Source organism: Perna viridis, chromosome 5 (assembly GCF_037379345.1).
Source record: "Perna viridis isolate PV_CMFRI_1.1 ecotype Kerala chromosome 5, ASM3737934v1, whole genome shotgun sequence".
NCBI lineage: Eukaryota > Metazoa > Mollusca > Bivalvia > Mytilida > Mytilidae > Perna > Perna viridis.
In genome coordinates this window covers 7,698,978-7,726,255 of record NC_142449.1, presented here as the reverse complement: position 1 = coordinate 7,726,255, position 27,278 = coordinate 7,698,978, and the positions used below count along the sequence as shown (strand labels likewise).

Here is a 27,278-nt window from a genome sequence, read left to right as displayed (position 1 = left end):
ATCTATTAGTAAGGGACCAAATCACAGTCGTTACAGACCAAAGGTAAGTATTTACCATGAACCCTTGCTATGTAAATATTTGAATTTCTCAAGGAATGCACACAAATTTCTTTCATGGTATATTGAACGGACGTTGTCAAATGAATCATAGGAAAATAAACTATAGTCTGGGTTATCTTGTGTTAAGAAATCTGTATTTAAAAATATTTGTTTTATGTGAAATAGTACATATTAAGTGTACATTCTGAAATAATAGACTTTATTACTTGTCGCGTACAAGATAAAGTAGTTCGTGTTGGGTCGCTATTTTAATCACATATCTTTTATTCTTGATGTTGTCTTGGTTTCAGATGTAAAAAAAAACACTGTTAGTTTTATAACAATTGTCAATAATAATCCATACAATTCTGGGCCTTTATTTACCCCACATAACATTTAACTTCAATGCGTCGATTTCATTTCAGTGTACAAACAAAAATGTTTATCTGTACTTTAAATTTCTGTCAAACTGTATTTCACTTAATATATTGAACTGGTTCTGTTAAATGAAATCTGGATTATCCCATTTGTTTAAAAGAATAAATAGAAGGTTTATCTCAAAACCGATAAGTTTCTTTAGGACTGAACAAAAATGTATGAAAACGTCTGTTATTTGGTTGAATTAACTCCCTTGATAGCTTAAATAAAAAACAATAGTGTGTTTTTGACAGTTCGCGGACCAGTAATTAAAGAAAGGAATACTGAATTTGTTTGGAGTTAAAGTTTATGACGATAGTATCTACAGACAAATTGTAAAAGGAATAATTATTATTGAAAAAGTGGAGATAAATACACATTACCAAGTGATATTTAAATGCAATGTTTATTTGTTAAATTGTAGACCAATTCTTAACGTTTTTCGGTTTCGGATAATTTACCTAGCTACAGAGAATCACCTGGATCAGTTTTACTGACAAGTAAGTCCCTGATATTAAGTAACGACTTTAGAGTACATACTTAATTTGACAATTCATACCAATAAAGCATCGGCATTTAGGTATGTTTCTACTATATTGTACTGATTAATTTCCATTTGCATCAATTGAAACCCAATTAATATGCATTCCTATTTTTTTAAATACTGAGTGAATATAAATCTCTGAATAAAGTAGTAGTCTTATTCAAAAATGAATTTTTTGGTGTCATCTAGTTCAATTAACTTCGTGATAAAAAAGGAGAAAATGAAATACGACAGAACATACAAATAAATGAGTAAACAAACATACCAACACAACAACTAAATATAAAAATAAAATACGAAAATAAAACAAAAGTAAATTAACAACATGCCTCTCAAACAAAATAATTAACCCCCTAAAAGCAAACCCCCAAAGGACGCCTATAATTCGTAATAAAATAATAATGAAACAGGTATAAGAAGTATTACGTATTAAGAGAAAAGGAAAGGAATGCTTTTGAAACTCCATATGCACATGAATAATTTTGAATAGCACTTGACACCCATTTAGCAACTATGTCACACAATAGCTTATAAACATTAAGCCGATCGCAGAACAATATATTATCTTTTTCGTTAGATTCTATACAATTTTAGTACAGACAGATGATTTCTACATTATCAGAATGAATAATAATCCATCACCTTTCCTCTTTATTGTAAAATGAAATTTATCATTTTATATATGTTTTATATATAAATTTGACAGCATTTAACACGAAAATTAATTTCTATAGATTGATATTGAAACATAAAAATAATCGTTTTGTCTTAAAAAAAGATAAATCATACTAACACCAAAGATCATTGCCGCTGATCAAAATATTGGCATTAGTTACTCTATTGGATTTTAATATTCGATAACTAGGGCAGATTATTCTTACCATTAAAGTTAAATACAAAGTAAAATTTACCAATACGGTGATATATAAGTCAGAAGAATTAGCACGATTAAGTTCAACAAATATGTAAAGACCGTTAAAATTCGGTCATTTAAAGTATAATTATTTGATAACATTTCATTTCAGCCTACTGTTGTAAGTAGACTAAACTCTAGAAATACTCTACCAATGTGAAACGAGATGTTTAATTGCACTATACATTCACACTTTGATTTTCATAAACACTACTTTAATGTGATTAAATAAAATCGTAGCCATGTAACATGTACACTGTTAACTACAATTTTTAATAATCTCTTTAAGAACAAGGAATTTTTCATAATATGCCTTTTTCACTTAGATTAACAATGATTTCAAAAGACGATATAAACCTCTTTTCAGTGATCTCTTCAAAGCAAAGAATGTCGATTGAGTTGAGACCACACGCCATAACGTTTTTTACCTTTTGAAAAGGACCAGTTAATGTTATTTTTTATATACAGTTTGTTTTCTCTCACCCATTTTAGGAAAAGTTTATTTGAGGTTTTATTCTTTAAGGTGTGAAGACAAATTATTTGCTGTAGAAGGAACCAACTGCAATGTCTTCTTACGTAAGTTGTTCAAAACTAGTTTCGTATTTTGTCTCTGTTTCGTGTTTGATGATATGAGTTTTGGGAATAGACCTAGATTTTTCTGCCATATGTTTTCTTCATATTTCTTGTAAAACAAAGTCCCATTCAAATTGTTCTCGGTGATTATATATGCATATTGCAAATTTCGGTAAGTGTATGCACTTGTATTAAGGAGAAATCTCTCAACTATTCCATTATCTATGATAAAATTTTGACATTGCCATCTCAAGTTCAGTACTCCCTACTAAAAGGGCCAATCAAGTGATTTTCTTTAAAAAAAATGAAACAAATTTCTTTTTGTCCAAACTTTATAAATGGTTTATTGATGCAAGACTGTTTTGTTATTCAACTTGATTTCTCGATGAGGTTTTCCATCTTTTACTTTTGATTGTTTCGTTTAAATACTACTTTATGTTGATATTGAAAGCCCTCATTTTTATCACTATTTTGGCGACTTTGGAAGTCTAATGAAAGTTCAGGAAATACTTTTACTACAAACATTTTGTAATTTGTAAGCTTTTAGTTATCAAATTTCCATTATTAAACTGACATGCATGTTAAAAGTTTTCAATAACTAGTACTCTATACCATTTAATAAGCACAGGGCAACTACCAACTTAAGTATAATCTTACTAACATTACAGATTTTGGGAGATAATTGGCCAGTGAAACCTTCATGGTTTGACAGGGTAAAAAAGGTTTAGACCTGCTAGACTACGTAGAATACCTCCTTTAAGTAATTGAAGTAGTTTGTTTCTGAAAACCGATGAACATTGTGTTGCAAAATGAACCAAATGAATAAAGAATATAAATGCATTACGGTTTATCTTTTCTTGCATGATTGTCCTATTTGGGAAAAAAAGCCAGTTTCAGTTATTAAACGAAATGTTTTTCTTCAGAATTTTAAGAAGCAAATGTTTTCATATAGGGCCCATATGCATATGTTTCAATATGCTTTTATACATATAAAACACATGTGTACTAAGTTTTTACACGTATTCTTTTTAAATGGTTGTATAATGATAAACACAATGTGAATCGTTTTTCTATGAGAGTGAAGTCAAGAGAAACCACGACGTAAGCTACAAAACATTTACAACAATACGCTAAATATATACCTTTAAAGCAATTCAGAGGTTATATGTTTACAAATCTTATAATTAAAAAGTCATTTCTATCGATCTTAACAAAAGGCAGCGAAGTGAAATATTTAGTAACTTCTAACAGTTGACTAGTATCAAATAATCAGTTCATATAATAAAAACTAGCACCGTATTTTACACCCGAGAAAACCGAAGGTGAAATTCTTTGTTCCAATCATGTTCAAGTTTCAGTTATTGAAACATATTTGATTATATTTAGTCAGTCCATGATTTAAATGGCCATTTGCATTATGAGTGAAAACATAATACTGGCACTACCAGTTCATATCTCGAAGGGTCATAATTCCATTGAAATGTAGAGAATTAACACATTTTTTGATAAAAAAAAACACTCTTCAGTAACGTCCTTAAGGCCTATTTTTACATTATATAAAAGAAACGTACTAGTGCACTACTTGTAATGCCTTTTGAAAACAAAATGAAGCAGGATCAAATATTTGTTTAATTATCTATTAAATGGAACGGTATATTGCGTTCACTTAGTTGTATTCTGATGAGTGAGGTTATTGTATATTAAATGTATTATTCTCAGTCAGATCTTTCCTATTTTTCGTTAACGTTCTAGTCCATAGCTGTCATTCTTATGCAAGAATTTTAAGAATAAAATCTATCGTACCAAATGTATTCGAATATTCTATTTTTTCGTGGATAGCTCTTAAAATACTTAATTACCAATGTAATATATATTATGAAATGAATTGTTTCGGCTATATCTGACTACTGCGGTAAATAATGTATATACCATAGTGTCTGTGACTTCGCTACACAGCGTCAATATCGCATATATTGACACATAATAATCAAACATATCGATCTGAAAATTTACTGTAATACTCTTATGTCAAACTATTGTCTACTCTTAGAACATTGTTTTCGTAAATAGAAATATCCGACCCTAATTGCATCCCTACGTAGTAAAAGTTATTTTTGCGTATAACCCTACATCGAGACAGTCTTTCATCACCTGCCTATGGAGGTTTTATCATCACAACTCATACGTTGTAACAGGGCTTACCGAAACTACAAGAACTAAAATTAGGCTTCGGGAACACGGTTATAATGAGCACTACAAGAATGAAGTAATCAAAACAAACGATGAATTTGTGTATGGTGTGTCCATCTGTAGCATGAGAATCGACTATATCACGGTGTCATAGTTTTTCTTTCCTGTTCGTCTACCCCTGGCGTGAAATGTTATGGGAAAATCAGTCCGTGCTTCTAGAAAAGCATATAACGTTAACTCAGCTAGTGCACCCTGTCCATGCTCCCAGTTTTAGTGGAATCCAGCCAGGTTATTTTATGTTCTTTCTTGTGTCTATTTTCCCTTTCAAGTCTTATCATTGGAATATATTCTTTTGATTTTTACTTGCATCTTGCTTTCCTTGATTACTCTTGGTTACTCAGTACTTGCTGTTACTACTCCAATTCTAATTCACTGCTATTTCAGTGACCGACTGTCCTTTGATGGTAGTATTTGGTATTATTGTAATTCTGTAATATGTTCTAAGCCAATTTACAACAACAGAGAGTTTCCGTTAAATGAAAATTTTATTTTGTCTATATGTTGAGGTGTTATTGAGTGAATTTTATGGTGTATTTATTTGTTGTTTCATTTTATTTTTTTAGTCTAGATTAATTAAAGCATTACAATTTTTTTTAACTCCACCATAGATTATATTGTGTGCCCTTTACACAGCTAGTATATATTGTTCGTTAATGTGTCTTTATGACGATGTATTACTTTTCACGTCGATTTTAAAGAATTGTCATCGCGTTCTATTACCTTGGTTTTTATAACTTTTGTTGTTAGTGCATTTCCGAGTTTACTGAAAATTGTGTTTACACTTGTTGAAAACGCTTTGATGCATTTGTTGCGTATCATCACATCCTGTTTTTTGTATATTTACTGGTTTTGAAATATAAAATAACTTACAAAAGTCGTCTCGATAAACTTCTTTAAATGTGGCAATGAATTTTGTTTTCCTTCAGTACATGAGGAAATCGACTTACCAAAAAGATTATACATCAAAGTTGGTAAGTGCATGGTGTAGGAATAAATGTGTCTTTTCTATTTGACAGTATAGGAAGGTAACCACATACAGACATGATTTCAATCAAGGACAGGTCAGTTTTTTGTTCACTGTCAAATAAGTCGTTTCAATATTGCCTCTCTATACCTGTTTATTCGTCCTTAGCTACATTGCAAATCAAGATGTATCCAACTACTAGTATTTAAATCATTAATGTTTTGGTATGCAGATTGTTTTGTTCCATTAAAAAAAAAAAACCAAAAAACAAAAAACAGGAAAATATTTTTTTTTTTATTTCAGTCTTTTGTACAGTATCTAGTATCAATTTCTTCAATAGTTAAAATAATTGCTTTATGTGAAAATTAAAGATTCAACATCACATATATTCACTAGTTCTATACTCACTGCACGGTATTCACGTTTTATATTCTACAACTGAGGCAAGATCAGCTGGTGCAACTGTTAAATGTGCAGTGTATTTTGCACTTTGGAGTGATAATATGTCTATATTTTCAATCCCACTCTTATTTTCGAAAGCTTTTTGATAATGGTTAGTAATGTAATTACTGTCTATTGATTAATATCAAAACCGTGCTTGCGTACCAAAATTTTCACCCAGAAATTGTCAAAATTTACATTCCATTATTTTACTTTGTATTACAGTAACCTTCCTGAATTTCAGGATCAAAATGTCTTTTTTCCTAATAAGCATACATTGAATCTAAAAAACACACAGTTTTGTTGCTTGAAAAGCAATGTAAATCTTTAACCACAGTGACCGCGAATAAAATAAAAATACATGCATTAAGCCACTTCATTTTTGATGTGCCATTTTTAAACGTCACGTAATCTTCTTTTTGAATTACACAGGCACCAGGTTACGACAGAAGTGATGATTTGATGAAACGTATTGACTACTCAAAGGTATGTGAAGATATTTACTATATTTCAAAGTGAAAGTATTGTAAACGGTTCAACGGCAAAGGAAAACTATTGACCAAACTATACGACAAACGTGGGGACTTTTTATTCAGAATTGTCAACTTTCCTTTCATCTGTGGCAACATCCTTTCAGCACCTTGGTACTGAGTTTTCATATATCAACTCATGCGTTATGCCAGAGCTTGCCGTAACTTCGCAGATTTTGTATTGCGCTATAGACTTCTTACAATTAGGCTTCTGGAACGGTCATGCTGCTACAAGATTGAAGTCACCACTACAGAAGTTTTATGGTGGTCATTATGAATTCGTGGACCGTTTTGGTGTATCCATATGCATCATGAAAACTAACTTGTTTAACGTGTAATAGTTTTCCTTTCCTTTTTCGTCTACCGCGGACTTGACTTTTTACGAACAAATCGGCGGGTGTTTCTAGAAAACAGAAAACGCTTACCCTACCGGCGCACCTGGTCCATGATCCCAATTTTTAGTGGAGTCCTGCCAGGTTATTTCATGTTCATTGCTGAGTGTGTGTGTCTATTTTCCCTGTCTAGTCTTATCATTGGAATATATTCTTTTGATTTCTGCTGGCATGCATCTTGCTTCCCTTGAATACTCTTGGCTATTCCATACTTGCGGTTACTACTCCAAACCTAATCCACTGCCATTTCATTTCAGAGTCCGAGTTGCTCATTTACTTTTGTTACTTTGTATGTATTATTTCATGTTCTTTGATGTATTGTCTGTTTTCCATGCCTGGTCTTTGTCCCTGGATTACATTCGTTTAATTTCCGCTAGAATCTTGGTTCCCTTGATTACTCTTTAAAAAGTTATTACGTAAGTTGTCGAAACCAAAGAGTAACCAAAGGAACCAAGGTTATAGCGGAAATCAAAAGAATGTAATCCAGGGACAAAGACCAGACATGGAAAACAGACATGCACAACGAAGAACTAAAGTAACTAAAATCATACATACAGAGTAACAAAAGCAAATGAGCAACTCGAAATTGTTCACCAATATATCGTTTTCTTTCAGCCGCCGAAATTCAGTGACCCGGCTTGGCAAAGAGGACGGAATGAATCATCAGAGGTAATTTCTCATAAACACAATGCTTTACATGAATACAACGCCACATAACATTGTACTAGATGTTGGCTCACCACAGTCACTGAACAAACATAATCATTAGTATGACTGCAATTACAAAAAAGTTTTAACTTGGATTTAACTGTCATTATAGATGTATGAATAGTTGTTCATTTTAAAAGTAAACGTATTTAAGAATTTAGCAATTGTAATCAAACTACCAAGTTCCCCTAAGGCCAAGATCTATGATGTTACTTTGAATAAGAGTAAAAATAAGGAAAAACAGACAACGCGATAAAACAACACAAGGAACACCAAATGAACAATAGACAAAGAACAAATAATTCAACACAGAAAAATATAAAACACGAACTGGACTTAAACGCAGGTGTTCGGAGGGTGGGTAGTTTCTGCTTCTTGCAATACATCAATGTAATAGTAGCAAGAATAGCGCACGAATTAAACACCATAATTCAAAGCGTTGTATAATTGTGTACATAACTTCATAGGAAAGAATAGTCGACAATTGGAAAATCAAAGACCCAAAATCTTGAAATGTGCTTCATTCGATACAAACACAAAACATCTGTACAAGATTGTATTTTATAAGAATATGTGAACATGAGAATGTCATTTATGATTGTATATAAGATTGTATTTTTACATTTATATTGAATGGAAATTACAGATGCTATCTTTCCTTTCCATGACGATGAATCAAATATCAACAGACACGAGCCATATTTTAGTGTATCAGTCTTCCTTCCATTACTTAATGAAAAATATAACTTAAAAGACTTTGGAAACAATATCCTTGATTTTGAATTTTGAAGAAACTTAAGCAGAAACAAATAGCGATAGTTGTAAACATATAAGACGTATTATTCGTTTATATCCTCTTAAAAACTTCCTTTTTTGTATAGACTTAAATGAATACATATTCTCTGTTTTACACGTTACTAAGGTTTGATCTGTTTTTCTTTTCTATCTTTTAAAGCAATATGACCAACGGCTTCAAGAAATGTCCAATAATATGGCAAGTACTTGTTTTTATTTTACATGTACAACAAAACTCTTTACAACATGCACAGCCATGACATGACAAAGATAGGCATTCATATTTCGTTGATAATTTTTGTGAACAATGTTAATAATTCCAAATGTCATTTAAACACATCATACATTACAACAATTTGCCTTAACATGCATACAAAAATGATCTGATCATGTTAAACGGATCTCTAAATACTATCTGTAATGTACATAATTAACAGCGAACTATTGAATAATTCATAATTACTGAAACACATAAAGTAGTCAATGTAAACAATGTATTTTCCCTTTTTAGAAGCCCGATTACTACAGAACGTATGAAGAACGGGTTTGTATTATTTAAAATAACCAACATCCTTAGTAAACGTATGATGTATCTATCAACCTTCAGTTTTAAAATCAATCATCATTACTGAAAATATAAACAAATTATTTTCTACTCAACAACTAGGTCAAATAAAAAATAAGTGGTGGTTCTGGTCACTTCAGAGAAAAAAATAGGTCGGTAGGTGTTTTTTTTAATCATTTATTTAACTCCATAAGTTGTTGTCATTTTAATTATTCTAAGTCATTTAAACTCGAGGTGAATGCACATCCTGTGATTCAAAACGTTTTAATTTGCACCATTGAATAGTCTTGTTTTTGTTTAATTATTCTTTCTTCCTGTTACCATGGTGACTGAACCAAGTGATGGTATACATAGCTCTAAAACTTTCAGTATTTGGCTGCAATGCTGCTGATGAAGTTTACTTATTTAAACATGTGAAAAGAACATCATTGCTGAATACAAACATTTTGTATTTAATATGATCACAACATTATAAGAGCAGTATTTGAAATACGAAAATCAAAGAACAACTTTTGTTTTTTTTTTCTCTAATTTTTCTTCCGTTTATTTGCATTTTAAAAAAAAGTTTTGCCAACAGGATCGTGGCCGCAGCTGCAAGCAAGTTTGCAGCCGTAATTTTTACTTTTGTCTATACCGAGCTCGGAACATTAACAGAAAATAACAGGCAAAACTGGAAGTGATTAGAAAATTGCTGTCAATCGATTTTCTTTTTTCATTTTGGCAAAAAGTAGGGGACTGTAACCACTCAGATTTTTTTATTTGACCTTATTACATGTAATCGGATGTAGTTATTATCATATCTTAATCAATAACTTTGTGAACATCATATTTGTCATATCACAATAAAACCATTACTTGAGAAGTTGTACTTTGCACGTACTGTATATTGAGTAATAATTTACCTTATATAACAATCATGTAAATGTTAACATGATTTGACTTTATTTCAGAAAGTTCACGACTTTTACCCCAGTGCCCCAGTAAGTAGTACATGCACATTGTGTGTATCCACTGGCACCTCAAATTTCATTTACTTCTTTATAATGCTGACATTTTTATCGTGATATTTTTACCTACAGGAAAAAAAATATAACTAAATGCCATCAAGGTTTATTATTCCATCTAAAGCAACGTAATGCCATATAGAAATTACAAAGGAAACATACTATAAAACGATTACAAAGTTTCTTTTTTCCATTATTTACCCCCGTGTTATCAAATACATAAATTTGTAAAAAAGTCTTCCAATCAGGTCATTAACTAATGTTTACCTTAACTTGTATGCATTTTTTTATTTTGTAAAATGAATTGTATGCAGTCATCCTATATCCGTATGTATGTGGCTTTCATGAATAAATACCCAAAAGAAAAGATTTAAAATTAGTTTTGTAAATCATATTTAAAATAGGAAGTGGCAAGTACTGCACTTGGTTACCGTAGTTTTTGACATATCTGTTCATTTTATTATGTTGATTAGACATTACAGCCTTGCTATTTTATTTGTATAGCTTTAAACAGTATTTTTTTCTAATCCTAAAAAAAAAGTTTACAGGCATTGCGACATTAAGGCATTGAAATTGAAATTGATATTCTCTTGCTTTGTGAATAGCAAAAGTGTATTGTTAGTGATAATTCCATCGAAGTATTTAAAATGTGTGATATTTTATAGCGTCCAGAAGATTACCATGGAGGTCAAGCAGACAGAGTATGTATTGTAATTTCAAATGTCAGAAAAGAATTGGTCTTTCCTAATATGACCGACAAAGTATTTACTTTAATATGTCTTTTATTTGATTTGAGGGTATAAGAAACAGTTTATTTTTCACTGTACACATGCCATATTATTCTAGCTTAATATAACACTAGCCGATATCTGATATGTATAATGAGTAACATTCCAAATAACAAACTCTAGGAAAATATAAATGATATAAGATTTGGTCCTTATACTAGGTTTTCATTTTAGTATGTTTTTTTATTTTCTCAATTTGTAACTAAGTAATACACGATGACAATTTTTCTATTCCAGCATGGATACACAGATTACAACAAAGCAAGAGAAGTAGGTATCATGACTTGTAAATCATCTTTAATTTTCAGATAACCTAATACAAAAAGTGATTGGTACAAAATAAAACAATCATTTGCAAGAGTAATCAAAGGAACCAAGATTCTAGCGAAAATCAAAACTATGTAATCCAGAGACAAAGACCAGACATGGAAAACAGACACACACAACAAAGAAGATAAAGTAACTAAAATAGTACATATAAAGTAAAAAAAAGCAAATGAGCAACTCCACTAACTTCTTATGTGGTTGTGTATAATATGAAAGGGTACAATCAATGGAATATGCATGTACAATAATTAAATATTTTAAACAGAAAAATATACTACGTACGTGCAGAACGGAGCCAAAATACTAAAAGCGTAAGTGTTTTTACGAAAAGTACATGGAAAAGAATAAAGAATAAAAAACTGCTTGCACTTATACGTTACCATTTTTTCAGAGATACCACTTCGAACAAGATGTCTTTGATAGAAGACGGGTAAGTTTTTTTTCAGTAAAAGAACAGATTTGAAGTGAAGGTCAATAATAACTTTAACATTGACACTGTAGAGTAAGAACATTATAACTTGGAACCAAAACTACTTACTATAAAATTTAGTAAATATAACTCTTTTCATATCATTTCATGTTCATTTTATCATCCATTTCATGTTCATCGCCTGAATATAGCTGAAATATAATGCTCGGGCGTTAAATCCCAACAATCAATCAATCAATCAATCAATCAATTTCTTTTCAAATAAAAAACCAACCCTATTTTTTAATGCAGAATAAACAATCGTTAAATCCATCGGTGGCGCTCTTGTTCATTGAGACCTGTTAAAACACAACATTTAAGTCATTACGGATGACTTAATAATAACCAAAGACAACTATTTAAATACGAACTTTTCGTTTTGTTTTGGTTAACCTTTAATCATAATTTCGTTGTTTCTTGAATGAAATTTTAGCCTAAAGATACAATACTTTAATGCGGAATAAACAAAAATTATTTTTTAAACTCAAGTATTGCGCTTCACTAATTTGAGTTTTAATTAATATTATTATCATAATTAATTTAATAAATTTTAGAGAGGATTGGACAATCATGATGCACCTGTAAGTACATTAATTCAATGAACTCCATTGCTTATTAGACACAACTGCGATTAATTTATCCATTGTAACTTTATACAACTAATTATATTGAAATATATTCCAAACTTAAATTTAAGTTAATTTTATCTGGAATAAACATTTTTTTTAATCTCATCAATTTTAAATCCGGGCAATTTTTTTTTTAGATGAAACTTATATAAATGTAATAAACAAAAGTAAGTTAGAATGATTGACTAAATGACTAAAAAAAACTTTTCTTTTTGTTTTCTAGCACCCAGATGACTATCGAAACGGCAGATCAGACAGGGTATGGATTTGAAACAAAGATTGACCTAAGAATTTTTCAATATTTTCAATAAGTTTCGTATAAATGTATCTTCAAGGAGGTCCAGTTAAATATGGTTTTACCTACGATGTTTTATAATATATTGTTGAATGAATATTGCGTATGAAAAGAATAATAACAATAATTAGAAGTCGACAACATTTATTTTGGTCTTAAAGTATATAGACAATGTACTTTAAAATTGTTATATTTAAATTGTTAACGAAACGTTAGGAAAAGAAGTTATAACGAAAAAGTAGACATAAAGAAAAAATAGAAACCAGTTGGAAATGCTTTTTCGGTAGTTTCTATGGACAGTTAACATATGGAATGTGAGGGAGATGTGACTGTGGATATTTGTATATGACACATTGGTTCTTAATTATAAAATATTTATTACAGTTTGGATTCACGGACTATGACAGAGCCAAAGCCGTAAGTTAATTATATGTTTTACATTGCACACTTAAGAACGTCATTGTTCGATATCAGTAAAATAACTTATGATATAAATAGTTACACAATTACTCTAACTTAGAAATGAATTGACGAAAACAAAACATAAAAATAAACAAAAACAAAACAAAACAAAACAAAAAAAAACAAAAACAAAAAAACACCCCCTACAAAAAGAAAACCTACAAACAATAAACCCGTGCATATAAGAAAGTTTGCATATTCAAGGTTGCTTATTTTGTTTCTGATTGCTTGGAATATATTATCACATATGCGTTAATTGCGGCTGATAAATCTGATGCTTTTTTTAGCACTACCTTGGGTATAGTGAAGGCCATGATCAGAGAAGACGCGAACATGAACGTCGACACGATCATGAAAGAAGACACGAAATAGGACATGTAAGTATAATGCACAAAAATATGACTGTTACAAATACCATGTTTATACCGTTTATGCTCCAGTTAGTGTATTTACCGTTTACATGTAGTTATGAAACACACAGTGTATTGTATGCCATATGGAGTCTTTAGTTTGTGCTTAACACATATTCAAAATACTTCCCGTCGTAGGCGCAATGTACCGTCATGAGCTCAATGTGTATACCGTGTATAGCAAACAATATAAAACAATAGTTACAATGTATATTCTGATAATGATATGCACGATTCGTGACGTATATTTAAAGCGTTTGATCATTGAAATCAAGCACTAGTTGTCAACCTATTAAGTTTCATTTTAAAAAAAGTCAATTTTTCAATATAAGTAAACATCAATGTTAAAGTGGTCTCATATGATCAATAAATAAATGCGCTCACAATTAGAATCGATCAATTATTGAGCTTTCCTAATATAAAGATCGACGTAACACATTTCAAGGAGTTCAAGGAGAACATTCTTTTTCATTATTTTATTTGAATTATAAAATTGAATAATAAATCCAATATTATTATTTTTGATAATATACGTTCTATTTCAGGGATACCCAGATGGTTCACAAACAGAGAGAGGGGTATGTACATAGATCGTTCATAGAATTGTTAGAAATCGAATTGAAGAAGTGACAATATTAAGACCATATTGCCACAAGCCATTTAATTGAAAAGAAGAAAATATTTTACATAACACTAAGAATAATCATTTTCCCCGGAGCCATTTCATATTTTCTTAATGTCGATAATTCAGTTCGAATAGCTTCTGTTACGTCATTAAAAGTGCTTGGTCAGCAGTCCGTGATTTAAATAATTTAGAACTAAATGACGTTTTGATGAATGATAGAAAATCTCTTTAGACTAGAGCTGATGAAAAAATAAAATGTAAGGATTGCTGTTTTTGAATTTTTCACCAAGTCATTTCTAATGGCTAAACTTTGGGACAGTTCACGCTTGGTCATAAAGCGCTTCTATATTCATCAAGCGTTATCAGCCCCCAAGTTTGTTACATCGCATAACTTAAAAAACTAAAAACAATCCTGAAAAAGTAAGCAGAGTAATTCTTTCGTTCCTTAAAGTAAAACAAGTATTGAAGCGTAGAATGTAAATTTTGCATCAAAACTATTTGTTTTTATAAATAATTTAAACTATGAGCAACTCGGCGGGTATTTCTAGAAAAGCAGAGGACGCTTACCCTGGACCATACTACTAGTTTTTAGTGGAGTCCGAGTTGCTCATTTATTTTTTTACTTTGTATGTATTATTTCAGTTACTTTATGTTCTTTGTTGTGTTTATCTGTTTTCCATGTCAGGTCTTTGTCCCTGGATTACATTCGTTTGATTTCCGCTAGAATCTTGTTTCCCTTGATTACTCTTAAATCATTATACATTTCATTTTTAGATTTAAGCCTAAGAAAAAAAAACCCATACCAAATGGTAATCTCTAAAACATAACATTTTTCCCATTTGAGATAGACTTATTTCCCTTCGTATATTACAGGGCTACCATAATGACAGTTTTTATGATCGTGGTAATCTTACGTATCGGGTATGGAACCGTTTCATTTATCATACCGTCATTTTATTATCATCATCATGTACGGAAACTATTTTATTTTTAAGAGGACAATGTACTGAACATGAAATTGTGTTGTTGAAAAAGTATCTTATTTTTTCTATTGTTCAGTCGTTCATTTATATGTGGACATGTTATTTAAAAGAGAGTAGCGAAGTTTACTCAAACATTGTTCGCTTTCAATCATGTACCATCAACTTTCATTGCTGATATAATTGTTTTTGAGTTTTCTGGTGATGGGTGATTTTATATTTAAGTATAATCCATTTATTAGTTTGATTAACAACAATATTGAACATGGTTGTTATGTTTTATATCGTTTTTTTTGTGTTTCAAAAACGACAAAAAATAAAAAAAATGATTGAATTACCTTATCTTTCAACATACTGGACTATATAACAGTTATATAATTAAATGTAAAATAGTTAATATCAGTACATTTTTTCTCAATATTTCAAAAAGTGCTTTGGCCCTTTTTTTAAGGTGTTCCGTTAGGTATTTGAAATGCGAATAGATAAGCTGCCATATTGAAAGTGAAACAATTTAATTGAATGTTTCATTGTGTTTTTGTTCTTACAGAGATATGACCACAATCATGATCCAAAGGTTAGTATTTCATAAAATATTGAATGCTACTCATTAAAGTGATTTATTGAACAGTATATGAATTATATTACGTTGATTCGTGTTTTAATTCATTTAACGATTGAATTCAATAGTGAGACTAAGTAAAATTCAGTCTTATTTGCAGATCTATAACCACTTCCTTTATTCAATCTGTACCACCCATATGAGCTCGTCTCCAGGATGTTAATATTTCCATAAAACTTCGGCGTTACCCATTAAATATCTGCAAACTCCCTCTGTGTCCTATACAGAATAGCATGAAGGGTCGTGGTTTGGTATACAAATTGTCTGAAATGTACAGACTTTAAAATAACATACATACATCTGCAGAGGTGATTGAGTATAAATGGAATCGATGTTTTTACTGGATATAGAGTGGTGACATGAAAACTTTGAGAATACTATTAATCTCTCACTTCAGTTCATGTCATATAGAGGCCTTTTAGAATATCAGAATTCAGATGATGGTACCTATGGTTTTAACATTCTCGGTGGACCATTCATAAGTCGGGTATCAAGCTGAAACAAATATACTTTTTAGAATAGGCTAAAATTCGCTAGTTAAAAGTTTTAAAATTTTGACCTTGGTTTAGCGAATAACTCGGATAAAACGGGTGAAATACAAATACATTTTTCTGCACTTTGTCTTAACAAAGCATTCAATTTCAGAAGAAAGATATCTATCAATACAAGGATTATGTCAATAACCGTGCTATGGCTGACTACGTGATAGTAGAGAAAGAGGTTTTTGTTTTATTTGGCATAATCTTGATGTCCTTTCTTGCTTTTTAGTTTACCTCTCCTATTAATGTATCATATTCACCCATAACTTCTTCACTATTCCCGTATATGTTTTTCTTCTCAAATTTGTGAATTTCTAACATTTACAACGTTGTATGCCAATGTGTGTTTTGCCTACTGTTTGGTTTAGAAGAAGTCGTAAAAATAAATGTTTTTATTAACGTTCCTCTCAAAAACAAAATATATCACATCTGTTTTGCTCCTATAGATTGGTTTTCTATATTGCTTTGCCGTGGTTGATATACCACTTTGTGAATGCTTTGCAGTATATAATAATTTCTCTGTTTGGTGCTCTCAAATTTTGTTGTATTTCTTTAGACACGAAATAGAATAAATTTACATGTGAATTCAAGAACAGTTTAACAAATCCATTATAGCTTAGTATCATAGATTAGTTCTTTGCCATTCCTCTAAACTTTTAAGTATTGTTTATAAACATTTATATATTACATAGGTCTTCATCGATTCTGATATAAAGATTATATTATTTTTTTCATTTCAGAAGTATTTTAGTTGCCTCATTTTGAGGAAAAATATAAAATACTGATATCATTCATTAAACAAAAAAGAGAATTGTTATGATTGAATGAAAAAGTAAATAAAATGTCTATTTTAAAGGTAAGGTGAAAACAAATCGGAAATTTAACAAATAGGAATATGATTAGTAACCATACTTTGTTCATAATGACTTTTCATTATTGTGTTATTTTCCCAACAGTACGACAGGTACAGACCTACGCAAAAGGACTATGGTTCTGTAAGTCAACTATTGATAAGATGGAAGTATTTTTTATCAAATAATAATTAAAATATGACAATCTGGATCAATGTAAACACTTGTTAGTTTTTAATAGTTTTAAAGATAAATTAATTAAATTTGTTTCAAAACTGAATAAGTTAATAATGAAAAATAAATTTTCATCTACTATACATGTACAATCGTGAGTAAATACAATGCGATAGAACTGTTTATTGACTCATGTTTTTTGTTTTTTGTTTTTTGTTCCAGAAGTCCTTTTATATTATAACTTTTGTTTCAGTTTGAAACAGCCCCAAAGATTGATAACATGGTAAGAAATATGAACTTGTTTGCACCACTGAAACGAAACGTATATCAGTGTTTAAAAAAGGACCCATCATCAAACATTTTTTGACAGCAATAATATACATATATTGCCTGCAGTAGATGGTAATACGCCGAAGTAACACACGAGGTAGACATATTATCCGAAACGTATTCGAGGGTGATATATTTTCTGAGCGTGTTACTCTGTATATTCATTGTAAAGCTTGTAAATGAAACCTACATTTAATTTTTTTGTGAACACACGATGTCCAAGGACGACTTGGACGTTCAAACAATTGAGTCACAAAAATCTTTGCTTGTTGACCCATTGGCGTACAAATATAGGCTTAAAAAAATTGACAAAGAATCCTAGAATATCCTTTGGCGACAAACTGATTCGGTAATGGGAGGTATAATGGTACCTAAAAATCAGTATGGTGTAGATGAGTTGAGGGGGGTGTGCGCACGGTGGGCCCTTCCATCCCATGAACTTAATATACGCTTATATATCCTAAGTTATGAATCAACTAAGCTTTATTTACAAATGAAGTTCTCTTAAGATGCCATTATTTTAACAAAATTAATGGATTATATGTTCTAAGTGTCATTTGATTAGAAGTATAGAAGTAAAGGTATAATCATTTCATATTTTGTAACTGCAACTAGTATTGATGAATAAATATCAAATAATTGGATTACTCCAGCCTACAATTTGTTATTTATTTGTTTGTGTTTATTCTGTATTTTATTTCGCATCCACATGTTTATTTTCCTAGTATAAACTATGTGTAAGATTCTTCAATATTTGCATTTGACCGTGTTAAGCTGCATAGAACATCTTGCATATTTCAGCCTCGTCCTTATCGTGGTCAGTTTGACAAACAAGTAAGTATTAAAAGAGTGAACGACACATGTACAATCTGAAAATAAAATATATTTTTGCATACATTTGTTTATTATAAGCTACAAGTCATTATTGAAATTTCTGATTATCAAATATAAATATAGTAAAATAAACACCGATATCTGCATATAGTGGAAAAAAAAGAAATATTATTTGGGAAATGTAAATATTTTTATTTGATTAAAATACTATGGTATGATAGTACGCGATAATGTTTTCACCAAAACCTAAACAATGCTAATTGTAATGACTTTAACCAGCTTGATGCGTTCCAGAATAAGGTATAGGTTCCTTTTTGAATGTTGGGATAACTTTTTCTATATATTTGAACCGGTGTGTGTTTGGAATAGAGGGGTATATAATTATTAACCACTAATGCATTATAATCTCACAAGTAAATATAAGATACACTTATATAAAGATTCTTCACCTTGGCCCTATTCATTTATAGTTGATACTGATAATTTGCTTAGTTTTTGTCAATGAAATAGGCTATAGATTTAGGTTAAGGCAAACATTTAGCGCCCTCAACGTTGAACGTTGCAATTATTTTTTATGACCTGATTACATTATATACCCCCAAAGTAAATCATTTTTTCTGTTTTGAGTTTCAAAACGTTTTAAAGCTGAGCTTTATCTTAAGAATACAAAACTAAAAAAAAATACAAAACAAAAGAAACTTGTATGAAGATTGTATGTTGTTGGCCAGGTGTTTGCACTATTACTTAGGTAAAGGATATAATTTTTTTAATGACCACAATAAACACAGTTATAAATACAGTTTAAATTATTATTTAAAACTGGAAATCTATGGCTTTGAATTGTAAAATATGAATTTCAATAAGGAATAGCATATGAAAATTTTCTCTCCGACTATACTTTTATATTCAATATTCCATTCAATATAATTTCGTAAAGATGGTAAACTGAATAGATTATATTTGTCCTTTTTAAAGAATGAAAATCAATTATACAGAACTGTATATAACCCAAGTGATGGAAGAATTCTTTTCAATATTCAATACCGGTAGAATTTACTTTAAATGTCATTTAAGTACTCCATTCAATATTGACAAAACTTATACTGACATATCTAAATCATTCTTCAGCTTAATTTTATTCATTTTTACAAATAACCCCATTACAGTAAACACATTCAAATGAAAGTAATGTCCCATTAGTTAGATCTATGTAAATCTAGCCCTCGGAATTCCTTCGGTGTTTACGACAAGGATCTAAGGTTTACCTTAACGACGCTACCATCAGAAAGAAATTTATTTCTCAGTGGTGGTATTTACCATTGATATTAAAAAATACTGAAACAATTTAAGACATTGCAATGGAACCTCAGTGGAAAACATATCACCATCGAATGCAAAATTTAGAGAGGGATATAGAAGGTCATAGCGATCGGTTCTATAAAGTGGATTCACGTAATAATACACATTCTGCAAAGTTAAGGACATTAGAGAGGGAAATTGAGAGTTTAAAGTTTGATAATTCACGTCTTTATAATGAAGTTGTTTCATTACGTGGTCAGCCACAGAATACAGAGCACCAACCTCAGCAATACTACCGTGAACAACAACAACAGCTTCCAGTTAGAGAAGAGAGACTACCACCAGAACAAAGGAGGGGCGAAATGCGAGAAAATAGGAGGGACGAGCGAGACGACCCTCAGGCTAGGAGAGATATAAACAAAATAGAAATGCACGAAGGAAATTTTAAACCCTATGCTTCAAATTATTATGAAGACAAATTGCGAAGCAATAATAAGGTATGCTTAGCATTTGTGATGTAAAATTAAGATCCTGAAGTGAAGGAAAATAGAAGTAGGCTAGGATTAGTCAAATAAAATATTGCTTTTAGTATTTGTAGAATCTTTACTTATAGCTTTGATCTCGTTCTGCTATATTAATATTTAGATTTCTTGTGTTTCTCATACTAATTATAAATGCCATTACTTTCCTTATTATTTAACATAGCGACATTGTGACATCATCAATATTGATACAAGTCAAGTCTAAAAATATTACAACGAACGTATTGAGTTTTTTTCACCTATATTAATTGGATTTTGCCACAAACTCTGTGAAGATCAGAAAATCAATTGAGTAAGAGTTCCATCCGATGGAGATGAGAATCCTAATGAATGAATTGTATAAATATCGTAACTGGGTCCTTCAACCGCTATGATTTTGATTTCAGTTTTTAAACTGAATTTGAAGAACATTTTTAATGAATACATTTGCTACACGTTCTTTTATATAACTTGATGATAAACGTTCGTTTAAATATTAACCTGTAGATTAATACTGCAGAATGTAACCACATCTTCCTCTCATGTGATTTCTATGTTGTTAATCGTAATTGGAGGATTTTACAGTAGATAGACCTAAACCTTGTCATACTTAGCCGTATTTCATCTATTCATATTTCATGTATTTAGTATGACACGTCCTTTAAGAGTATAGTCTACACACAACTCCATATAACCGTTGATTATTGTTTCGATGTCTATGTGATAAAATTGTAGTTATTATATATATTTATTGACCTTCTTAATAACTCTAAATCATAATGTTGATTAATTTCATTCATGAATTGTCAATAATTTCATTCGGTTTATAAAATAACCAAATGAAACGATGAGTGAAATTATTTGGTATAATTGCTTTTCCAGTTGAACATAAATAAATAACACAACCGTTGACTCAAAACAACAAACCAAAAGGGAAAGATTGATATCAATACTTGATCATATCAGTTGTTATCAATATTTGATCATATCAATATGTTCCAACACAAACTAATTAAATTGGCTATACATAAAAAAACCCTCTGATATTGAAGGTTATTTATGTCAAACAGTATTTACTCTTAACAAATACTTTTCATACCAACACATGACATATTTATTGTTTAATAAAACATTCTTTTATCTAAAAAATACATTCTATAATGTTTGAATAAAACTTTTTAGTGTACTGTTTTTATATTCATTTACTTTAGTTAGCAATTGAACTCGTGTACGAATTCATCCAAAAACGTTTCGAAATTTCCTTACTTCTAGTTAGGGAATACATGTAAATAGAGTACCTCGTATATCGCATAATTGATATGAAATTGAACACTGTTCCAGATGTCAGCAGTAAGACAGTGTGTCTTCAGTTCGTTTTTAACGATCGTAACGTCACTAAAATACAGGGATTAACTCTGATCTCTGTACAATATTTTCTTTGAACTTTTAAATATCCTTCTGCCTAGCTAAATCAAATTATTTGGCATAAAATGATATCCAACAGATAACAACGGTAATCTAAAATACAAAACAGATGAAAAGTGTTGTATGTAGAACAGTGCATTTGTTGCTTTTCTGTCACATTTTATCACCTTAAATGAAACGTAATTTCAAAATGTAATAACAGTTATTTAAATCAAGGATCAAAGAAACAAAGAGAACAATTATTTTTTTGCCAGTTTACACTTAATTAACTAATTATGATTATGTTACAGTACATTTTCTTTTAAACATCATCTTTTTTCAATGACCTCAAATATTTGTGTCAATCTGTTGTGTTGTTTCACTGAAATAGTGTTTAATGGTTTTTAGACACCGGATTCATTGCAAAATAATATTCTTAAAAAACATCCCTTTCAAAGAAATGATTAAAAAACAGAATGATGTCATAACAATTGAGCGTACAGACGGGTGGATTTTACCTCAATGGCTTTCGTATTTTATAAGGATTACATTGGAGGTGACGGGCTATTAAAGAATTTGCACGGTGAAATGTAGACTTTAGTTCATATCTCGGATTGGCATGAGAATTGTATGGCTTTGTAAATACTTATCTTGAAAATTGAACATGGAAAACACATTTTACTTCTTTCAAAAGCGTTGTTCCAATTAATTTTCTCGTAAAATGATAGAATTAACAGTTTTACACTTGGTTCATAACATTATACCTGAAATAAGTTGTTAGTAGGTTTTGAAAGTTACCAATTCGAACAAGAGTAAATAGTTTATTAAAAAATTTAAAAAGTTTAATTTTACACAAAAAATATTGATAACGATTTATTAATTATATTGATTGATTGATATAAAAAGCTTATGAATTAAACTTAGGTACGGGAACAGAATTTGTCGTATGAAACATCTGCACACCCAGTTCCCCCTCCTCATGTAAGTAATATGTCTATCTGAAACACTAATAACACACACTTTACTAAATTTAATGAAAGTAGGAACTAACAAATATCGTAATATCGTACGATAACGTTGCCAGATATACTATTATCAAAAAAGTATGACCATGCATTTTCAATAAAATGTTTGAGATAATGCTTGTGATAAAGCTATTTACAATGTCCATTTTTAACATTGCTATGTGCCCTTGATGTCACGCTTTTTATAACTGTATTTGTTTTTGATTTCATCTAATGAGTATTGAACAAGTGAAGAAGCTATCATCTGTACAATCTGGTAATTTTACCTTAATTGTTCAAGAGATTAAACCAACATCTTACTTTAAAAAAAGGCGTCATTTTACATTACAGCAAATTTTATAATTCCCTATGAATCTCGCAAGAATGTCATTTTTATTCATTAAAATGTTTTCAGATTGAATACAAGCCAACGGGTAACTTAGAGTTGGTAGGTACTGATGTGGCGTGGGATTTAATCATTTCACAGTATTGGAAACAATTATTTGTTGTTCATTGTTTAACCACTTTTATTTGTTTTGATGGCACAGTGCTTAATACTCGTAATACGGTAATTCTAGTGTTCTTTGAACTATATAATCTCTTAAAATATTGCGTTCCAGGAAGGTATTTCATGTGATATTCAAACATCAATAACTGAATGTACCTATAAGTTTGAGATTTCAGTATTACACAACTATCACTGACTTACATCACATTGTCATTCATCACTTGATTTTGGAAGTAGTTTTATTTTACCTAAATAAGAACAAATAAAAATAAAGACCATATTACTTTGGACTTTGGACTTTATTGAGCCGTTTTGTTTATGCAATTTCATGTCTTTGGTTGAATTCATTGTGTTCTTGTGTGATGGTACGTAATTATTGATAAATGCCTCTTCCGTAGCAGTATTTTTGAATTGAACCATAAAAGTATAACTCATCATCATGATCAATCAGTTATTCAGTAAGTGTTCGTGCTATTCTATATTTATAAATAACACAAAGTGATTTAGAAAACAGAACTTATCATTCATCATTATTTCAAAATACATATGCTTCAAATTGATTTTCAGCCATCACAGAATGAAAGTGGAGTTTACATGCTTATCCGGGCAAATGCCTCTGACTTAGACGAAGTGAAGAAAAGTTTCCAGAAACATAAAACAATACTGAAAATGTCCGGTCACCTTACTGGCATAGCGACTGCAGACCAGGTATGATTTCTTATAACATTTAAAACCTTATAACTCTTCTGGCAGCAATTCAGTTGTAATATATGAAAATTGCTTAAACATACAAGTCCATTGTTTATGCTAAGTAACATGCCTGGAAGATAGGTCATCACTTTGTGATCGTCCTCAAGAATAAAATAATGGTTCTGCCCGTCCGTATGTCCGTTTAGCTGTTCCTATGTCAACATTTTGTTCGTAACATTTTCTCGGCCATTATTAATGGCAGCCACTTTAAATTTTGACAGAAGCATAATCAAGATATTTCATATCCATGAATCGTGGGATTTGATTTCAAAATTGATCTTTGTGAGAGCTTTTCTCAGACCTTTGATATTTTGTCAAAATCTTTAGATATGTATGCCATATCGTGGGATCAGATTTAAGATCCGGTGAACATAAATGTTCTTCTGGTTTACGGTTCGATGTTTTTTTCATACACAAGTATCGTCAAAGAATTCTCTACAACTACCAGATATCTGGACAAAAGTTTACTTTAAGTATTGCAGAGTACGGGTTTTATATTAAGACATCCACTTTCTGTAAACCACTCAGTTAATATTTTAGTGATATGGTTTTAATCAACAAAATTTGTATACGTATAGTTTGTAGAAGGAGGAGATAGGGTTATCCTTTGTTAGCTTTTTCAGAGTGTTTCTCTTTGCTAATGCGTTGCCTTTTTTAAATGAATGTAGGTACGTGTTGATGGAGATGATACAAACTGGACACAAAAATCAGCTATTTTGATGGTTTTATGGTTTCCTTCTGCTAAAGCTGCCGAAAACTGGATGGTGTACGACTCTGATTTCAAAATAGCAAGCTTCCCTTACCCGAATGGTGCGGACATAGTTATCGTTCCTGTTAACTACATTCCACCAAACGGTAAATACCAATAATGGATTCTTATTTTGATCTGTATATACACATACAAGATCATAGAACAATATTGATAAATATTTAATTATCAACAGTATTATCAACAATATGTTGTAACGAATTAAAAATGAAATCAAAAAGGTTAAGAGAGAGCAAATGATAGTAAATGTTATGAAAAGAAACATATAGCGAACACCAATAAGGAACGTATTTTTCGACTTTTTATGTTTGTTTTTAAAAGAACCTTTTTCAAAGATCAACGGAACAACTCAAGTGAATTTACAAATCTGTAATAAAAACAATGATCAAAGTTTTCAGTAAGTAATACAATGTTCGAAATTATTATGACTGTTAACTTTATATCTTACGGTATGTTGTGTTAATTTCAGATGACAGATGTACAACGTTTGTAATAACGGAATATCCTGAGGTGAAAAACCCAGAGTATTTCCGTACAGGAATTATTGAACCAATGCAAGATATACTGCGATATTTTAAATGCGAACCATTCGTTGTTAGGACGACCGGAGTATTGGTTGAGAGAGGATGCTGGATTTCACCTAAAAGTTCTGTGACAATTCACCGTTTTGCGGACGCAAGAGAAGCTGAAAGGTTCCACAAAGACAGTTAGTATTTTTTAATCCACCTGAATTATTTTTTAAAATTAAGTAACCTTAAAAAAAAACAAAAGACTGTGGTATCTATGAAAGTTATCACGTTTGTTTTCCTATATTTTCGACCTTCAACGCCGACATTATAATATCAGTTTATTAAATGGTATTTTGGGACCGATTTTTACTGTGGTCGTTCCCAATTAAAAAAAAATGTTCAGATAGCAATGTTGGGTTTGAGACAAACATGATAAGCTTATTCCTTTATTTATTTCAGGCCGTGTGTCTTTGTTAAAAGGAAAGCTGAACGGTTTAACAAAAGGAGGCCGCTACACTACCGTACGGTTCACATTAAACTTCCTTGTTTAATCGACTTCTTGCTACGTACACATGTAACATTGACGTTAAACATAAAAACGAGAAAGTCCCCCGTGTTACAACTAGCCATAATACTTCAACAAAAATCGTACTTACTACATAGACCCGCAATATCATTTCATTAAGAGTGTTTCACTTCATACTTTGTTACTGTATGGTATTTTTTTTTCAGAGATTCTGCAAAAACATAATAGTTTCACATTGTATATACGCCTGAATCTGTATTTGTTTAAGTTTATGCACCCATTAGGTCGCCTGTCTATCGCTACGATATTTGATTGGTTGGTGAAGGTGTTCAACTACGGTCATTATATATTTCTATGCACGTACAGGCAAATAAGGTGAAGAATTAATTCTTCATGTGGAATTTAAATCATGATCTTTAAAGATTTAGCTACGGACAATTTATCGGAGGCTACAGTGTTCCATGGTCTTGGTCATATCTATTCTGGATTAGAGAATTAATAAAAACTTCTTAAAAAATGAAATATATATATTGTTGGTGTGTATTTATATGATATTGGTACGGTCTTTGTGTTTCATGAATAAACTTTTTAAAATAACGTCTTATTTTCAAATCTTGATCATGCAAAATACAATTTACCACAAAAATGTAATTGGTCGTTGTCATGAATATTTTCATAGATATGAAATTGCTTAAATTTGCAGATCCTTACTAAAAACTGTACGATCTTCCGAAAAAGATGTAATTTTCTTCATAATAACATTGCAGGTGTGGCAGAAATTACTGTTAATAAAACAGTGAGATATCCGGACTTAGATCAGAAAACTTTCTATTTTGACGGAAATGCAAATTTCAAACTTACTGAATTTAAGTCATACACCATTCCTCTTTATTTTAAGAAAATAGGAACAAACAAAACATCTACATTATTTTGACGCTTTATTGTAACTAAGTTTAAACAAGTTGCTAACATGTACTATCGTATCTATGCTTTAAAGACTAGACTAAAGGTTGTCGCATTAAATACATCCAAACTCAGCAAATACACGCATTACATACAAGTATTGAAGGAGTAGATGAATATGGCCTAAATATATTAACCCTGTTGTTAAAAAAAATCAAAATTGTACAAAACAGATTATATGTACACATTTTGACAAACTGAAGGTTTCTGACATTTTTCATTCAGGTAGGGGTTGTTGTTTCTTTGACATATTCACCATTTCCACTCCCGTTATATTTTTAATTTATTAATTTAATTCATTGTGATCACGTAACAACAGTGTCACACTTACACGTGGCATTACACAGTATTTAATGGAACAAAGCTTTGAGCGGTAATTGAAATAATACATTCCAAAGATAAGGACAAGACAGGGAAGACCAGGCACACACAACTAAGAAGATACAAAAAAACACACGTAAAAGGAAGAAAAGTAATATGAATGAGTAACCAGACACACACAACAAATATAAACAAATAAAACCAAAACAAAACAAAACAAAATAAAAAACAAACAAA

The 27,278-nt window shown here is 30.6% G+C and overlaps 1 protein-coding gene across 15 annotated transcripts; it reads left to right on the top strand.

Moving 5' to 3' along the window:
* The first annotated feature begins 571 nt into the window (after positions 1 to 571).
* Positions 572 to 26,354, top strand: LOC148615808 (uncharacterized). 15 transcript variants are annotated; one of them, XM_088582410.1, is made up of 30 exons: positions 572 to 956; positions 2,437 to 2,489; positions 5,663 to 5,707; positions 6,574 to 6,627; positions 7,679 to 7,732; positions 8,727 to 8,765; positions 9,078 to 9,110; positions 10,082 to 10,111; positions 10,801 to 10,836; positions 11,161 to 11,193; positions 11,642 to 11,680; positions 12,274 to 12,300; positions 12,572 to 12,607; positions 13,028 to 13,060; positions 13,393 to 13,482; positions 14,061 to 14,093; positions 15,014 to 15,061; positions 15,668 to 15,694; positions 16,385 to 16,459; positions 17,235 to 17,273; positions 17,557 to 17,586; positions 18,435 to 18,467; positions 18,747 to 18,767; positions 20,027 to 20,263; positions 22,616 to 22,672; positions 23,111 to 23,143; positions 23,771 to 23,911; positions 24,622 to 24,808; positions 25,192 to 25,428; positions 25,691 to 26,354. In XM_088582410.1, exons 2-30 carry the CDS (start codon positions 2,478 to 2,480, stop codon positions 25,780 to 25,782), a joined length of 1,851 nt encoding a protein of 616 aa, XP_088438536.1. In that variant the 5' UTR covers positions 572 to 956; positions 2,437 to 2,477; the 3' UTR covers positions 25,783 to 26,354. The 15 variants fall into 15 exon arrangements, with proteins under 15 accessions (XP_088438536.1, XP_088438538.1, XP_088438535.1 ...); XM_088582409.1 differs by lacking the exon at positions 5,663 to 5,707 and adding an exon at positions 5,753 to 5,797 and having other exon boundaries at positions 574 to 956; XM_088582412.1 differs by lacking the exons at positions 5,663 to 5,707; positions 10,082 to 10,111 and adding an exon at positions 5,753 to 5,797 and having other exon boundaries at positions 573 to 956.
* The last annotated feature ends 924 nt before the right edge of the window (positions 26,355 to 27,278 follow it).

Excerpts from the sequence above, each read along its gene's own strand:
- LOC148615808 (XM_088582410.1), top strand. Across the intron at positions 13,061-13,392 it reads ACTATGACAGAGCCAAAGCC|CACTACCTTGGGTATAGTGA; the intron begins GTAAGTTAATTA and ends TGCTTTTTTTAG. Across the intron at positions 23,144-23,770 it reads CAACGGGTAACTTAGAGTTG|CCATCACAGAATGAAAGTGG; the intron begins GTAGGTACTGAT and ends ATTGATTTTCAG.